Source organism: Dasypus novemcinctus, chromosome 21, assembly GCF_030445035.2.
Source record: "Dasypus novemcinctus isolate mDasNov1 chromosome 21, mDasNov1.1.hap2, whole genome shotgun sequence".
Taxonomy (NCBI): Eukaryota; Metazoa; Chordata; class Mammalia; order Cingulata; family Dasypodidae; genus Dasypus; species Dasypus novemcinctus.
Window position 1 is genome coordinate 66,737,650 of NC_080693.1, and position 15,588 is coordinate 66,753,237.

The 15,588-nt window shown below is 36.5% G+C and overlaps 1 protein-coding gene across 1 annotated transcript in view; it reads left to right on the forward strand.

Moving 5' to 3' along the window:
• Positions 1 to 15,588, forward strand: part of LOC111760565 (uncharacterized) — a 187,817-nt gene that overhangs the window by 11,731 nt on the left and 160,498 nt on the right. The window contains exon 4 of the mRNA XM_071210908.1: positions 12,989 to 13,093. Coding sequence (XP_071067009.1) covers positions 12,989 to 13,093 — 105 coding nt within the window. The remainder of the gene's footprint in view (positions 1 to 12,988; positions 13,094 to 15,588) is intronic.

A 15,588-nucleotide genomic window follows, 5' to 3' on the forward strand; every position in this document is an offset into this window, starting at 1 on the left:
CATTCTCAGCTGCACCAGGAATCTATGTCTCTTTTTGTTGTGTCATCTTGCTGCGTCAGCTCTCCATGTGTGCAGTGCCACTCCTGGGCAGGCTGCACTTTTTTTGCGCGGGGTGGCTCAAAGCAGGGTGCACTCCTTGCGCATGGAGCTCCCCTATGTGGGGGACACCCCTGCATAACACGGCATTCCTTGCGCACGGCAACGCTGCCGCTGTGTGTGGGCCAGTTCACCACACGGACCAGGAGGCCCTGTGTTCAAACTCTGGACCTCCCATATGGTAGACAGATGCTCTATAAGTTGAGCCACGTCTGCTTCTGGACAAAATAGATTTTAAATGCAAAACGGTTATAAGGGATGAAGAATGTCATTATGTATTAATAAAGGGGGCAATTTACCAAGAAGAAATAACCATAATAAATATTTATGAATTTAACTTGCCCCAAAACACATGACACACATACTGGCAAAACTGAATGGAGAAATAGATGTCTCTAAGATAATAGTTGGAGACTTCAATACACCTCTCTCAACATTAGTTAGAACATCTGGACAGAGGATAAATAAGGAAAAGGTGGGCTTTGTATAACATGATAAATGAACTAGACCTAACTTTATAGAGCATTACACCCCAAAAGAGCAGGGTATGCATTCTTTTCAAGTGCTCATGTATACGTCTCCAAGAGAGACCATATGTTGGGTCACAAGACAGGTCTCAATAAATTTTTAAAAAGATTGAAAATATACAAATCACTTTTTCTGATCATACTGCAATGAAGCTGGAAATCAATATTGGATGGAAAAATGGAAAATTCACAATTATATGGAGATGAAACAGCATGCTCTTAAATACAATCAGTAGGTTAAAGAAGAAATTGAAGAGAAATCAGTAACTATCTCAAGACAAGTGAAAATGAGAAAGCAACATATCAAAATCTATGAGATACAGCAAAGGCAGTGTTAAGGAGGAAATTTATAGCCCTTGATGCTTACATTTAAAAAAAAGAAAGAGCAAAAATGGAAGAACTAAATGCACACCTGAAGGAACTACAACAGGAATAGCAAACTAATCTCAAACCAAGCTGAAGGAAAGAAATAATAAAAATTGGAGCAGAAATAAATGAAATTGAGAAGAAAAAACAGAGAATCAGCAAAACCAAAAGCTGGTTCTTTGCAAAGAAAAAAATTGACAAACCTTTAGCTAGGATGACAAAGGGGAAAAAAAGAGATGATGCCAATAAAATCAGAAATGAGAGGGGGGAAGTCATCACTGACTCCACAGAAATAAGAGAGGTCGTAGGAAGATACTATGAACAACTGTACCCCAACAAATTAGACAACATAGATGAAAGGAAAAATTCTTAGAAACACATGAACAACCTAACTGACCCTAGAAGAAACAGAAAACCTCAACAAGCCAATCACAAGTAAAGAGATTGGAACAATCATCAAAACCCTCCCCAAAATTAAAAGCCCAGGATCAGATGGCTTTACAGGTTAATTCGAACAATGATTCAAAGGCCTTTTAATACCAATATTGCTCAAACTCTTCCAAAAACTTGAACAGGAAGGAATGCTACCAAACTCATTCTATGAAGTCACCATCACCCTAATACCAATGCCAGATAAATATACTATGAAAAAAGGAAATTACAGACCAATTTCTCTAATGATTATAGAAGCAAAAATCCTTAACAAAATACTTGCAAACCAAATCCAAAAGCACATTATATACCATGATCCAGTGAATTTATCCCAGATATGCAAGGGTAGTTCAACGCAAGAAAATCAATCAGTTCAATAAACCACATTAATAAATTGAACAAGAAAAATCACATGATCATCTTGATTGATACAGAAAAGGTAATTGACAAATTACAACATCCTTTCCTGATAGAAATGATCCAAAAGATAAGAATAAAAGGAAACTTTCTCAACATGGTAATGTGCATTTATGAAAAGACCATAATTAACATTGTACTCAATGTTGGAAGGCTACAAACTTCCCTGCTGAAATCAGGAACGATAAGGATGCCCACTGTCACGGGTGTTATTCAACATTGTGCTACAAGTTCTGGCTAGTGAAATTAGGCAAGGAAAAGAAATAAAATGAGAAAATCTTTGGAAACCATGTATCTAAAAATGGTTTGATCTCCATTTTATATAAAGAAATCATACAACTCAACAATAAAAAGACAAATAACCCAATTTTAAAATGGGCCAAAGACTTGAATATTTTTCCAAAGAAATACAAATGGCCAAACAGCACATGAAAAAGATGCTCATTATCACTAGCTATTAGGGAAATGCAGATCAAAACTACAGTGAGATATCATTTCATGCCTTACAGAATGGACATTATTAAATAAACACAAAACTGCAAGTGCTGGAGAGAGTGCAGAGAAATTGGAACAGTCCTTCACTGTTGAATTTTAATAGGAATTGTATTGAATCTGTAAATCTCTTTGGATAGCATTGCAGTCTTAATATTAAGTATTCCAGTACATGATCACAGAATACCTTTGCTATTATCTAGATCTTCTGTAATTTCTTTCATCATTGTTTTGTAGTTGTAATTGTACAAGTTCTGTGGCTCCTTATTTAATTTATTCCTAATTGTCTTATTCCTTTTTGATGGTACTATAAATGAAATTGTTTATTTTTAATTTCCTTTTCTGATTGTTCATTTCTATTGTCCAGAAATTATTGTTTGAGTGTGTTGTTTAATTTCCACATTTTTGTTACTTTTCCAGATTTCCTTGTTATTGATTTCTAATTTCATTCCATTGTGACCAGGAAAAATACCTTCTATTATTCCAATATTTTAAAATTTATTAAGATTTGTTTCATGGACTAATGTAAGGTCTATCTTAGAGAATGTTCTTTGTGCACCTGGGAACAATGTTTATTCTGCTATTGTTGGGAAGAGTATCCTGTATATTTCTATTATGTCTAATTGGTTTATAGTGTTGCTCAAATCATCTGTTTCCTTATTTATCTTCTGTATGGTTGTTTATCTATTATTGAAAATGGAATACTGTAGTCTCCAATTGTTATATTATAATTGTGTACCTCTCCCTTCAATTCTGTCCATTTTTGCTTGATATACTTGGTGCTATTTGTTAATGTGTATATTTTTATAATTTTTATATCTGCTTGATATATTTTCTTTTCTAAAGTTTCTCTTGTAACTTTCCTTTGTTCCTTGAAACTCTTTTTGGCTTAATATCTATTTTGTTTGATATTAATTTAGCCACCTCAGTTATCTTTTTTTTTAAGATTTATTTATTTCTCTCTGCCCTCCCCCCCCCCCGCCACCCCCCGTTGTCTGCTCTCTGTGTCCATTTGCTGTGTGTTCTTCTGTGTCTGCCTGTATTCTCATTAGGTGGCTCTGGGAACCAATCCTGGGACCTTCCAGAGTGGGAGAGAGGTGATCATTCTCTTGAACCACTTCAGCTCCCTGTTCTGCTATGTCTCTTATTGTCCCTCCTCTCTCTCTTGTTGAGTCATCTTGCTGTGCTAGCTCTCTGTATCAGCTGGCACTCCTGTGCCGAGTAGCACTCCTGTGCTGGGGTGCACTTCCACACGGGGTGGCATTCCCACATGGGGTGGCACTCCTGCATAGGCTGGCATTCCAGCTCACCGTATGGGCCAGCTTGCCTTCACCAGGAGGTCCTGGGCATTGAACCCTGGACCTCCTATATAGTAAATGGGAGCCCAACTGCTTGAGTCACATCCATTTCCCTCAGTTATCTTTCAATTTCTGTTTGCAAGGAATAATTTTCCATCATTTTACTTGCAACCTCTGTATATTTTTATCTAAAGTGAGGCTCTTATAAACAGCATATAGATGTATCATGGTTTTTTAAAAAACCATTCTGCCAATCTCTGCCTTTTCATTAGAGGGTTTAATCCATTTATATTTAAAGTATTGACTGATGAGAAAAGACTTACTTCTACCACTTAGTTATTTGTTTTCTATATATTATCTATTGTGTTTTTGATCCTCACTTCTTCTATTAATGCCCTTTTTTGTATTTAGTTTATTTTTTTAATCATGTACTATTTTTATTACCTTTTCTTCTCTGTATTTTCTCTTATTTTCTTAGTGGTTACAATGGGAAATATAATTAACATCTTACACTTAAAATAACCTAGTTTTAATGCCAATTTAACATGACTATTAAACACTCTGCTCCTATATATCTCCATTGCTTTCCCTTTATATTGTTTTTGTCATGTATTCCAATTTTATATATTGTGTACCCATTAATATAGATTTATGATTATTATTTTATGTATTTGACTTTAAAACTACATAGGAAAAAGAAAGAGGAGTTACAAACCAAAAAATACTGTCTCTTTCATTTTCCTATGTAGTTACTTTTACTAGTGTTTTTTATTCTGGGTTTGAATTACTGTTAATTCCTTTGATTTCAGTTTGAAGGACTACCTTTAGCATTGTAGGGCAGATTTACTAATAACAAACTCCCTCAGTTTTTTAAAATCTGGAAATATCTTAATTTATCCTTCATTCTTGTCATATAGTTTTGCTAGTTGTGAGGCTTATTGTTTTGCTTTTTAGCATTTTAAACATGCCTTCCCACTGCCTTCTGGCTTCCATAATTTCTGATGAACAGTTAACCTTAATCATATTGAGGATCTCTTATGTATGATAAGTCACTTCTGTCTTGCTGCTTTCAAGAGTCTTTCTTTGTTTTTGGGTTTAACAATTTGATGATTATGGGTCTCAGTGTGGATCTCTTTAAGATTTTCCTGCTTGGATTTTGTGCCTCTTCTTGGATGTCTATATTCATGTTTTTCATCAAACTTGGGATGTTTTCAGCCACTATTTCTTTTTAAATACATTTTAAAAATTACAACAGTTGTGTTGTGTGCTTTGGAGAACAATGTCCTCCCTGCCCACTCTGCACCACCCAGCCACTCTAGAAAAGTGGGTCACTAAGCCCATGACTGCAGCAAGGCTGAGTAATGGGAGATGGTAGCTGGTTCGTATATACTTCTTTAACAAAGATCATCAGCTTCTCTTTCATCAGTTCCTTTCCTTTTTGCTGCAAGTGACCAATCAGGTTTTGGAGTCCCCAAATAGATGACTCTGATCATTTCCTTCAATTTTTATGGTTATTTCACTGAGGCACCATCCCCTAGAACTTCTTATTCTGCCATTTTGCGTGATGTCACTCTACCTCTGTCTCTGAGCCTTGTTTTGAAAGATGTATTTTTATTAGTCAAGTAGCTAAAAGCTAGTGGACTTGCAAGCCATCCATTTACTGGCCATGTGATTATGGGAAGTTTCTTAATCTCTCATATTTTCAAATTCCTCATTTGTAAAATGGGGATAATAAAATTACAAACCACCTAAGGTGATTATGAGAATCAAATGAGAAATTGCTGAAAACAATATCTGGAACATAGTAACCACTCACTAATTGTTAGATATTATAGTTGCTGCAGAAATTTTTCCTCTACATCCAATATCAACCTGTCACTGTTACTTCAACTTTATAGGATGTTTTAGTAAAGTTTGCTTTATCATTATCCTGGGTGATATATAGGTTTGCTTTTATATTCCTATTTTAAATGCAAATATATTCTTTATAACATTCAAGTATAATAAACCATATTTCTAAACAATATTTCAGCAGCACTGCTAAACTACGTGTGGTGTCATTAACAAGTATCAGTGATAAGTTGGGTGAGGACCTGGCAACAAAACCCTGTTCTACTCTATACTGGATAGGTTTGACCAAAGTCTTATTGCTTAATACCCTCATAATTTATTTTGCAGACTTGACCCCCAAGACAAGTTTAAGGGAATAGGTTTTAAATCCTACTCTGTCATTGAATTTTCTGTGCCCTTGGTGCATGTTAAATAGGATATGAAACTTGTGTTAAAAAGCATCAAGACATTATAGTCAGGACAGTTAGTGCAGGAATTTTTTCCCTTGCCAGTGGACCCTAATCTGGTATTTATGCTCCCCAGTGTGATAGAGTTAGACTCAGCAGTCATTTCCCTATGCATGACTCCTCTGTCCTTCTATTTGAACCTATAATTAGTACTAGAGTTGGTAGGTGTACATCCAAGAAACTTAAATCTTTAGGCTGTCCATGCACCAGCGGAGCCCTGAATCTCAACAGAGTTGCAACACCTACTCTCCAGTTCAGTGGACTCACCAGGACAACTACTGGGAAGGAGATGATGGACAAACAACATACCAAGGAACCGAAAGTGCTTACAACTGCAAGCAAGAGAGTCCCATCCATCAGATGTATGGAATTGAAGCCCCCCTCAGTTAATGTTGGGTATCGTCATCCCAGAGTCCTCAGGATTGGGAAATGAACTATGGACTAAAATAGACTTACTAGTATTCTTTAAAAAAAAAAAAAAAAAAGCAATACTTGATAGGAGTACAGGATTTAGAGTCAGAATCTTGACTCAAGTCCTTCTGAAAAGTTTGCTATTGGTAAAATAGGGGTGTTCAACTTAAGAAAATCAATCAGCATAATATACCACATTAATAAATCAAAGAAGAAAAATCACATGACCAGCTTGATTGAAACAGAAAAGGCATGTGACAAAAGCCAGCACCTTTTAAAATTTTTAATGAAGCTTTAGATTACATAAATGTTACATCAAAAATATAGGGGAGGGAAACGGACTTGGCCCAGTGGTTAGGGCGTCCGTCTACCACATGGGAGGTCCGCGGTTCAAACCCGGGGCCTCCTTGACCCATGTGGAGCTGGTCCACGCGCAGTGCTGATGCGCGCAAGGAGTGCCGTGCCACGCAGGGGTGTCCCCCACATAGGGGAGCCCCACGCACAAGGAGTGCACCCCGTAAGGAGAGCCGCCCAGCACGAAACAAAGTGCAGCCTGCCCAGGAATGGCACCGCACACACGGAGAGCTGACGCAACAAAAAGAGACACAGATTCCCATGCCGCTGACAACAACAGAAGCGGACAAAGAAACAAGACGCAGCAAATAGACACAGAGAACAGACAACCAGGGTTGGGGGAGAAGGGGAGAGAAATAAATAAATAAATCTTTAAAAAATATATATAGGGTATTTCCATATGAACTATCCGCTCCCCCTCCCACACATTCCCACATTAGCAGCATCTTTCATAAGTGTGGTTCATTTGTTACAATTGATGAACACATATTGCAGCATTGCTACTAACCATGGAATATAATTTACTTTATAGTTTACACTCTGCCCCACACAATTTTATAGGTTTTGACAAAATGTATAATGGCCTGTATCTGTCAATACACTCCATTTTATTACTTACTTTTAATACAGTGTATATCCTTCAGACTAAACTAGGAGATATGAGAAAATAAGTAGGTGGGAGTTTACTTAAACGTAGGAAGAGAAGAAATTAGAGAGCAAGAAAAAGTAGGAAATGAGTGTTTTGTCATGGAAGAGTGCTATCTGACAACAACTGAATAAAATGGATGCAATAAGTTATTTTCTCCATCCCACTCTTTTAAGTATTTATTTGAATGTAAATTGGAATTGTTCTATGACAAATCAAAAAGTCTCAGTGCCTGAAATTATGCTTTTTGTGTATAACCTAGTTTACGTACACATTACTTCTATGTGATCTGATTTGTGTATATATATTTAAAATAGGCATTTTCACCTGAAGTGTCTATGGCATTCAGTTATAGTTTTTTGAAATGACACTACCATATGTCCTAGAAGTAAATGGGTTTTAACAAATGAAATGGATGAATTGAAATTACCAAATACCTATAATGAAGCAGCCTCTTTAAAAAACTGAGATATTTATCACCATAGAACAGTATACACATATTATGCACAATTTAAATAACAAACCACCCATCTATCCAAAATTTAGGTTAATAAATACAACTTTGTTAGCATCCCAGAAGTCTCCCCATCACAACCCATCCCCAATGATATTATCTCTCAACAGAAGCAATAACAACTATCTTGAATTAGTGGTAAATATTTCCTTGCTTTTATTTTTAGTTTTACCACACAAATATGCATCCCTAAAAAGTAAACTTTAGTTTTCTGATTTTGAACTTCGTATAAATTGAATCATACTGTTATATTTTATTGTCTTGCTTTTTTTTGTTGTTCAAACCAATGTAAGTTTCATCTATGTTAACTACAGTTCATAATGTTCATTGCTGCACACTATTTCATTTGATGGATATACCACACAGTTATTTATCCAATAAGATTTTATGGACATTTGGGCTGCTTGCAGTTTTTGACAATTGTGTGCTCTGCTTCTGTGAACAATAATTATATTGATACTCTGGTACTGGTAGTAAGAATGGCTTTGGGGGGCATACTTAAGACTGAAATTGCAGAGATTAGAATATGCGTATTTTCAGTTTTGCTAGAAAATGCCAAAGAGTTCATTCCAAAGTGGTTGTATAAAAGTTGTCATAATTTGAAACCCTTACCAAAACCTAATAGTGCCTTTTGTACTTTCTGCCAATTTGGTGTGCTTGTGCTAGTATCCTCATTGTGTCATTAACTTGCATTTTTCTAATTATTAAGAAGGTAGAGCATCTTTTCATTTCTTGAAATTCCACTTGAATTTCCTCTTTTGCAATGTGATTGTTTGAATCTTTTGACCATTTTTGTATTGGGTTGCCTATATTTTTCATATTATATAGAAATTAATAATATTTTCAGGATTCTAACCCTTTATCATTTAAATGTATTACAAATATCTTCCATTTTGTAGCTTATCTTTTAATTTTTATGGTATCTTTTGACACTTTTGAAATTAATTTTAAATTCGAATTTATCACTGTTTTTATGGTTAATGCTTTATAATGAAGCCTCTATTCTGGGATTATGAAGACATTCTCTTGTATTTATTTTCATTTTATAATTTTCTTCATTAATGAGTAGCTCTTTAAATTACCTGTAATTGATTTTTGTTGTTGTTGTTTTTTCTTCTTCTTTATTTTCTTTTAAATGTTACATTCAAAAAATATGAGATCCCCATATATTCCCCATCCCACCCACCCAACCCTTCCAACATCAACAAACTCTTCCGTCATTGTGGCACATCCACTGCACCTGGCGAATACATTCTGGAGCATTGCTGCAGCACATGGACAGTGGTCCACATCGTAGTCCACACTCTCCCCCAGTCCACCCAGTGGGCCACGATAGGATGCACAACATCCAGCATCCATCCCTGCAGCACCACCTAGTACAACTCCAAATCCTGAAAATGCCCCCACATCATATCTCTTTTTCCCTCTCCGGACCATCAGCAGCCACCGTGGCCACCCTCTCCACATCACTACTACAATTTCTTCCCTTACTAATCACAGTAGTTCCCCAGCAGAACACCAGTAAGTCCACTCTAATCCATACTTGTTGACTATGGTATGAGATAGTTGTCCTAATCATTTTTTTATGTAGCTATCCAATTGTCCTGCATCAGTTATTGAAAGATCTGTCCTTTTTTCATCGATACACAGTATCGCCTCTGTTGTTAATTAAATATCCATAAACATGAAGATACATTTCTTGGCTCTCTTTTCTGTTCCATTGAACTGTTGACTATACCTGTACCAATAGCACAGTTAATTACCATACCATAGTTGTCTTTAAATTTTTTATTATAAACATTTTCAAACATGTACAAAAGTAGAAAGAATAATATAATGAGCCTACATATACCTATCACCCAGATTCAACAATTATAAAGATTTTGCCTCACTTGCTTCCTTTTTCTGTCTGAAATAGTTTAAAGCAAATCCCATTTCATTTTGTCCCTATATGCTTTTAACATGCATTTCTTGAAAATATGGGCCATTTTTATATAATTGTAGTACCTTTGTCATACATGATAAAATTTAAAATAATTCCTTGGTATCATTGAGTATCCATTGTAATTTTAAATTTACCCAGTTATCTCTAAAATAGTTTTTACAGGTAATTTGTTTAAATTAAAAACAGAACAAGGTTCACATACTACATCTGCTATAACACTTAAATTTCATTTAATTTACAGCAGCCGCCCTTCTTTATTCCCCCTTTTTTTCAGACCAATGACATTGAAAATTGTCACTTGCCTGTTGTCCTGTAGAATAGCCCATATTCTGAATTATTTGTTTCCCCATTTATCTTGTTCTTCTGTATCCACTCTTCCTTAAACTTGAAGTCAGCTCTAACAGCCTAATTTTCAGTTTCTTCATTTTTTATAAAAATACTTCATAGGTGATAAATACCTTCCTTCAAGAAACATGTATCTAATTTTGTCATTTTGAAAATGGCTATACAGTTGTCCCCAAACTGTATTTAAAAGTCCATCATACCTTCCCCCAATTTGAGATGCCATCTTAAGTATATACTTAATTTTCACATGCACTTGTCTAATTTTGAAATTTACATTCTATTTCGTTTGTCTGCTTATTTATGCTCTGATACCAAATTATTTTTTTAAAATATTTATTTATTTCTCTCCCCTCCCCCCCCAACCCTGGTTTTCTGTTCTCTGTGTCTATTTGCTGTGTCTTCTTTGTCCACTTCTGTTGTTGTCAGCGGCACAGGAATCTGTGTTTCTTTTAGTTGTGTCATCTTGTTGTGTCAGCTCTCCGTGTGGGCGGCACCATTCTTAGGCAGGCTGCACTTTCTTTCGTGCTGGGCGGCTCTCCTTACAAGGCACACTCCTTGCACGTGGGGCTCCCCCAGGCGGGGACACCCCTGCGTGGCAGGCACTCCTTGCGCGCATCAGCATTACGCATGGGCCAGCTGCACACGGGTCAGGGAGGCCCGGGGTTTGAACCGCGGACCTCCCGTGTGGTAGACGGACACCCTAATCACTGGGCCAAGTCCGCCGCCCCCCAAATTACTTTAAATACAGCAGCATTGTAATGTTTCATATCGGTAGATCTAGCACCTCACCATGCGCTTCCCCCACACAAACATATACATGGATCTCCCCTTCCCCTCCTTATCTGGCAGTTCTTTATGGGAATGTCTTTTTTCTGTGACTTCTAGTAGTGGATTTATCTGCTTCTGCTTTTCTTTCTGCCCACCCCGTCCCCACCCCCCTCACCTCTTCCTCCTTCCATTTGTTCTATAACATATTCCCTAGTAAGAAGATTGATTTCTTATAGTTTGGAGACCACTTAAGTGGTCAGAGGATTTATCACACGTACCTGCTTACCATCATGCCAAGGTAAAATCCCAGCAAGGGGAAGAAAGACAGACATATAGTACAGCATTATTTCTCATTTCCTTTGGTATAGAATTACTGAATATCCTTTCAAATTTAAATTCAACATCAAAATCTTCCACATTCAATATAGACCTGCATTATTCTCAGCATCAAGATTAGCCCACGTGGTGATGAACCCACTTGGCTGTACTCAGGCCTCCACAGACTATGTATTTTGCTGAGTGTAGACAATGCCGAACATGCCCCAGCATGTGTGCCCCCTGACATCATTAACATCCCACTGAGAGGTTCAGAGAGGAGCTACAGCTCTGCTCAAGGCAGAACTTCTGCCCCAAGCCAGGCCGAGGATTGCCTCAAGGGACACACCTGCTCACTGGGAGGTGACTGGGGGAAGACAAGTGCCAGGTGGTCCACAGTGCCCTTTATGTTGCCAGACAGCTGCTTGTTTCCTTCCTGTTCCTCCTATCTTCCTCCATTCCTTCCTTCCTTTTTGTTTTATTTTCCAAATATACGGGGTAGTTTTTAATTTTTCCAGTTTCCTACAGATATTTCTAGGTGATTTTCTATTTAAGTATAGTAAGCATGGAAGTTTTGTAATTTGTGCCTGATAATTCCTAAAGCTGAAGTTTTTGTGGGCCTGTTGTTGATGCCTGTTGTTTCTGCTTATTCTCTCTTAGCTATCTTGTTGAATTCTGTATTTGTCTCTTTTTCCTGTGAGGTCCTGTTTTTCTGGAAAATTATTTGAAAGACCTAGGATGGAAGCACATTCTTAAGTAATACTTGCCTTTGCTTTTGCCAGGCATTTGGACAAGTACAGGATCCCTGAGATTTTGTGATCCATCCCAGTGATGTGAACTTGGACTGTAAAATTTTGCAAGGGTCTGCTTAGAGTCAACTTCGCAGGGATGATTTACCCCTGTACTTTCTCTGGTTCAGGGTAACTACCCACCAGCACCACTTGTAGACCCCTTGGGGGAGGAAGGGAGGGGATGAGGTTGGTTTACTCTCATTTATTTTTACCTCAGGGTGTTTAGCAATTTACTCTGGTCCAGGGCAACTACCCACCATTACCACTTGTAGTTCCCTTGGGGCTTAGGAGGTGGGATGTGGAGTGAGTTGAGTTTACTTCTCATTTACTCTTACCCTGAGGGTTTACCATTTTAGGATAGCAGCTTTATGCAAAAGGTATCTATTCTTGGATTGGTCCAGGTCTTTATTTTGCTCACCAAGACCCCATTAGACCATCAACATTAAAGTTTAAATTCAGATTCAGCAGATGCCATTAGAATGAAAATAGTAACAGTTCTCTACTTCCCTCCCTGGTATTTGCTTTCAATTTGATTTTGTACTGACAATTTCTTACTTTCTTATCAGTTTCCTCTACTTTCAAGATGTTTTTTTATATGTTATCCAAGATTTCAGTATTTTTCAGCAGGAAGATTAGTCTGGATAACATAGCCCTCCAAATAATTTGAAACAGAATTGGATCACAGAGTTTAGTCAGGAATTGAGGTGTCTAACCTGGGAGTTCAGGGAAACAAAAGTAAAGCATATTTCAGCAGCCGTATTTGATTTATTTTACCACTTATTGTAAATGACTGAACAACTCCACAATAATCTGGAATATTTCAATGCTAATTTTAGCACCATTGCTGACCCCCTTGATGATTTTGAACTGACCTTATTGTGCCTTGATTTTCCTCCTGAAATGCCATAGTAATTAATGTCAGCAATCACAGTTTATAATCAATTAGTTTTTCTCATATTCTTCTTTTTCCCAAGGAGGGATTATTGATGTCAGTAAAGTGGGCAGTCTTTTTCAAAACATGGGGATGAACCTTACAGAAATGGAAATTAGTGATCTGACACACAAGCTACCAGTTGATGGTGAGTATTTATGATATATTTGATATATTTGAACTGCTTAGGACATACAGAGATATGAGCTTCTATGACAGAGTCTCTGAAAACTCTTATTTGGTATTAAGACAGAAAGTATTAAATATGAGTCGAACTGAAAGTAAAAAATGATTTTGTGACACTTTTAGCAATTTTATTTTACCCTGGATTGTGGCCAGGTTAGACCTGGGCAGAATCAGAGAAAGACAACTCTATGGGGGAAGGGATGAGGATACATAAAATGGGACAAATTTTAAAATGGAAAAATTGAAAACATTTGCAAAGAAAAGAGAACATAGCCCAAAGTGGGAAATTATTAAAATAACATTTTTCTTCCCACTCCACTGACGTCCACCATCATTTCAGGGTCATTTGAGAAGTAGAAAGGGCCAGAGAGGAATGAGAAGAATCTATTAGCTACCTCAGAAGGGAAAACGACCATGAACGTAGCTTTTTGTTCATTTATTCTCCAATTTTTGGTGTTTTTCAAACTACCAGAAAGAATATTCAAGTGGTCTTCATTGTCTTATTTTCTTTGCTTGCAAAGCTGTAATCATTAGGAAAAGTGAATCTAGATGTAGGACCATCAATTATTATAAAAAGAAAACTGTGTGTGTTTGTTTTTATTTTGTTTTGTTTTTTAGCTCAAGAGGTTTATCTGAAGATATTTTGGGGCCGTTTTATTTCACATTGCTAAAATGTACAGAATTACGAGGAAAAGTTTTTATAAACTAAATATATATATATAATTTAGGACTTGCCATTGATTTCTGCTCTTTATTTTAAAATAAAAATAATTTAAGGTCAACTAAGACAAGCAAAAATATTGTTATATTAGAAAGGGATATGTGAAATAAAATGGACATTGTGGAATGGTTAAGTCTTTTTCCTTTTAAATAGGAGTTAAAATTTTTAAATTGCTGCTTATTGGTGGTGTGATCATATGAGGCTGGGAACAGAAATACCTTGAATTTACCCTTTAGGTCAAAGCTTTTCTCTTAATGTCTCTGTCAACATGGAGATGTGAGTTCATTGGAGAGGGCAAAACTTAGCTGAAATATGACCCAAGGAAGGATATATCCAGTTTAAATAGCTGTCTTACTCCTAATAGATCACTTCTCTTTGTTTCTGAGAATTGCTGGTAGCCCAGCAGCATTTTTCATGCTTTCCTGACCTACTTGGTTTCAATCTAGAAATAATTTTTGTAATATTCTGCCTCAATAGATTTTTTAAAAACCTATTTTGCCTAGATTGAGCAAAAAATTCTATGAAAAACTGAAAAACTTATATGTATATTTTTCCTGAACACTTTTCTAATTGTTGGTAGATACTCAGTAAATATTTATTGAATGATTTGGGACCTTTATTTGTAAAATTTTCATGGTATAGGGGTGTTTACATAATGCTATAAGTTATTACTTATAATTTCACAAAAATCATGGAATTTTTAAGTAACAACAATGGTGAGAAATTTTAGGTTGTTTTTTTCTTCTTGGTAAAACATAATCTATGACATCTGTAAGATAATCTATTTGTGAGATAATTCCCTTATTTAATATATTTCTATGGTAATGTCTTTTTAAGTGTATTGTGTATCAGCTATAAAATTATAACCAAAAAAAAGTGGGTGGGGGGAGACTGAACTGTAAGGTCAGAATTGAAAAATATAATGGAAAGGGGGGAAGTGAGTGAGAAAAAGAATTTAAACAAATCACAGGATCTTGGGAGAAAATTTGGGACAAAAACAAATAGAACAGGTCAGAATTCCCAGAGAAGGAACAGGAAAGAAGGCTTTCTCCTGGAGATAAAACTAGTGCACATAAAGGGGCAATCTTGACATTTTTACCACATATCCAGGGCAAAAATCAGATGCAGAAGAGCAGAGAAAATCTGAACAGTTAAATACAGGCTACTTTAAAGGTTCAGTATAAGATGGACCAAGTATCAAAGAAAAGCCTTAATGTATAGCCAATCTACAATAAAACCCTAGGCAAAAAGGAGAAACTGACCATCAGAGTTAGTACATCAAAAAAATCAGACGCCCAGATAGGAACAAAAATAACAAGCCATATTAAGAAACAGGAAGATGTGGCTCAGTCAGGGAACAAATTAAAACTTCAAAGGAGACATAGAACTAATCAAAGAAGTTCCAACAGATCTCCGAAATCAACTCAAGGAGATGAAGGAAAATATGGATATAAATAAATTGTTTAAGGATATTAAGAAGACAATGTGTGAGCAAAAAGAAGAATTTGAAAGTTTAAAAAGAAACATAATAGAAAGTATATGGATGAAATACACAAAAAATGGAGTTTAAAAATACACTAGAGGGAAGCAGACTTGGCCCAGTGGTTAGGGCATCCATCTACTACATGGGAGGTCCACGGTTCAAACCCCAGGCCTCCTTGACCCGTGTGGAGCTGGCCCACGCGCAGTGCTGATGTGCGCAAGGAGTTCCATGCCATGCAGGGGTGTCCCCGCGG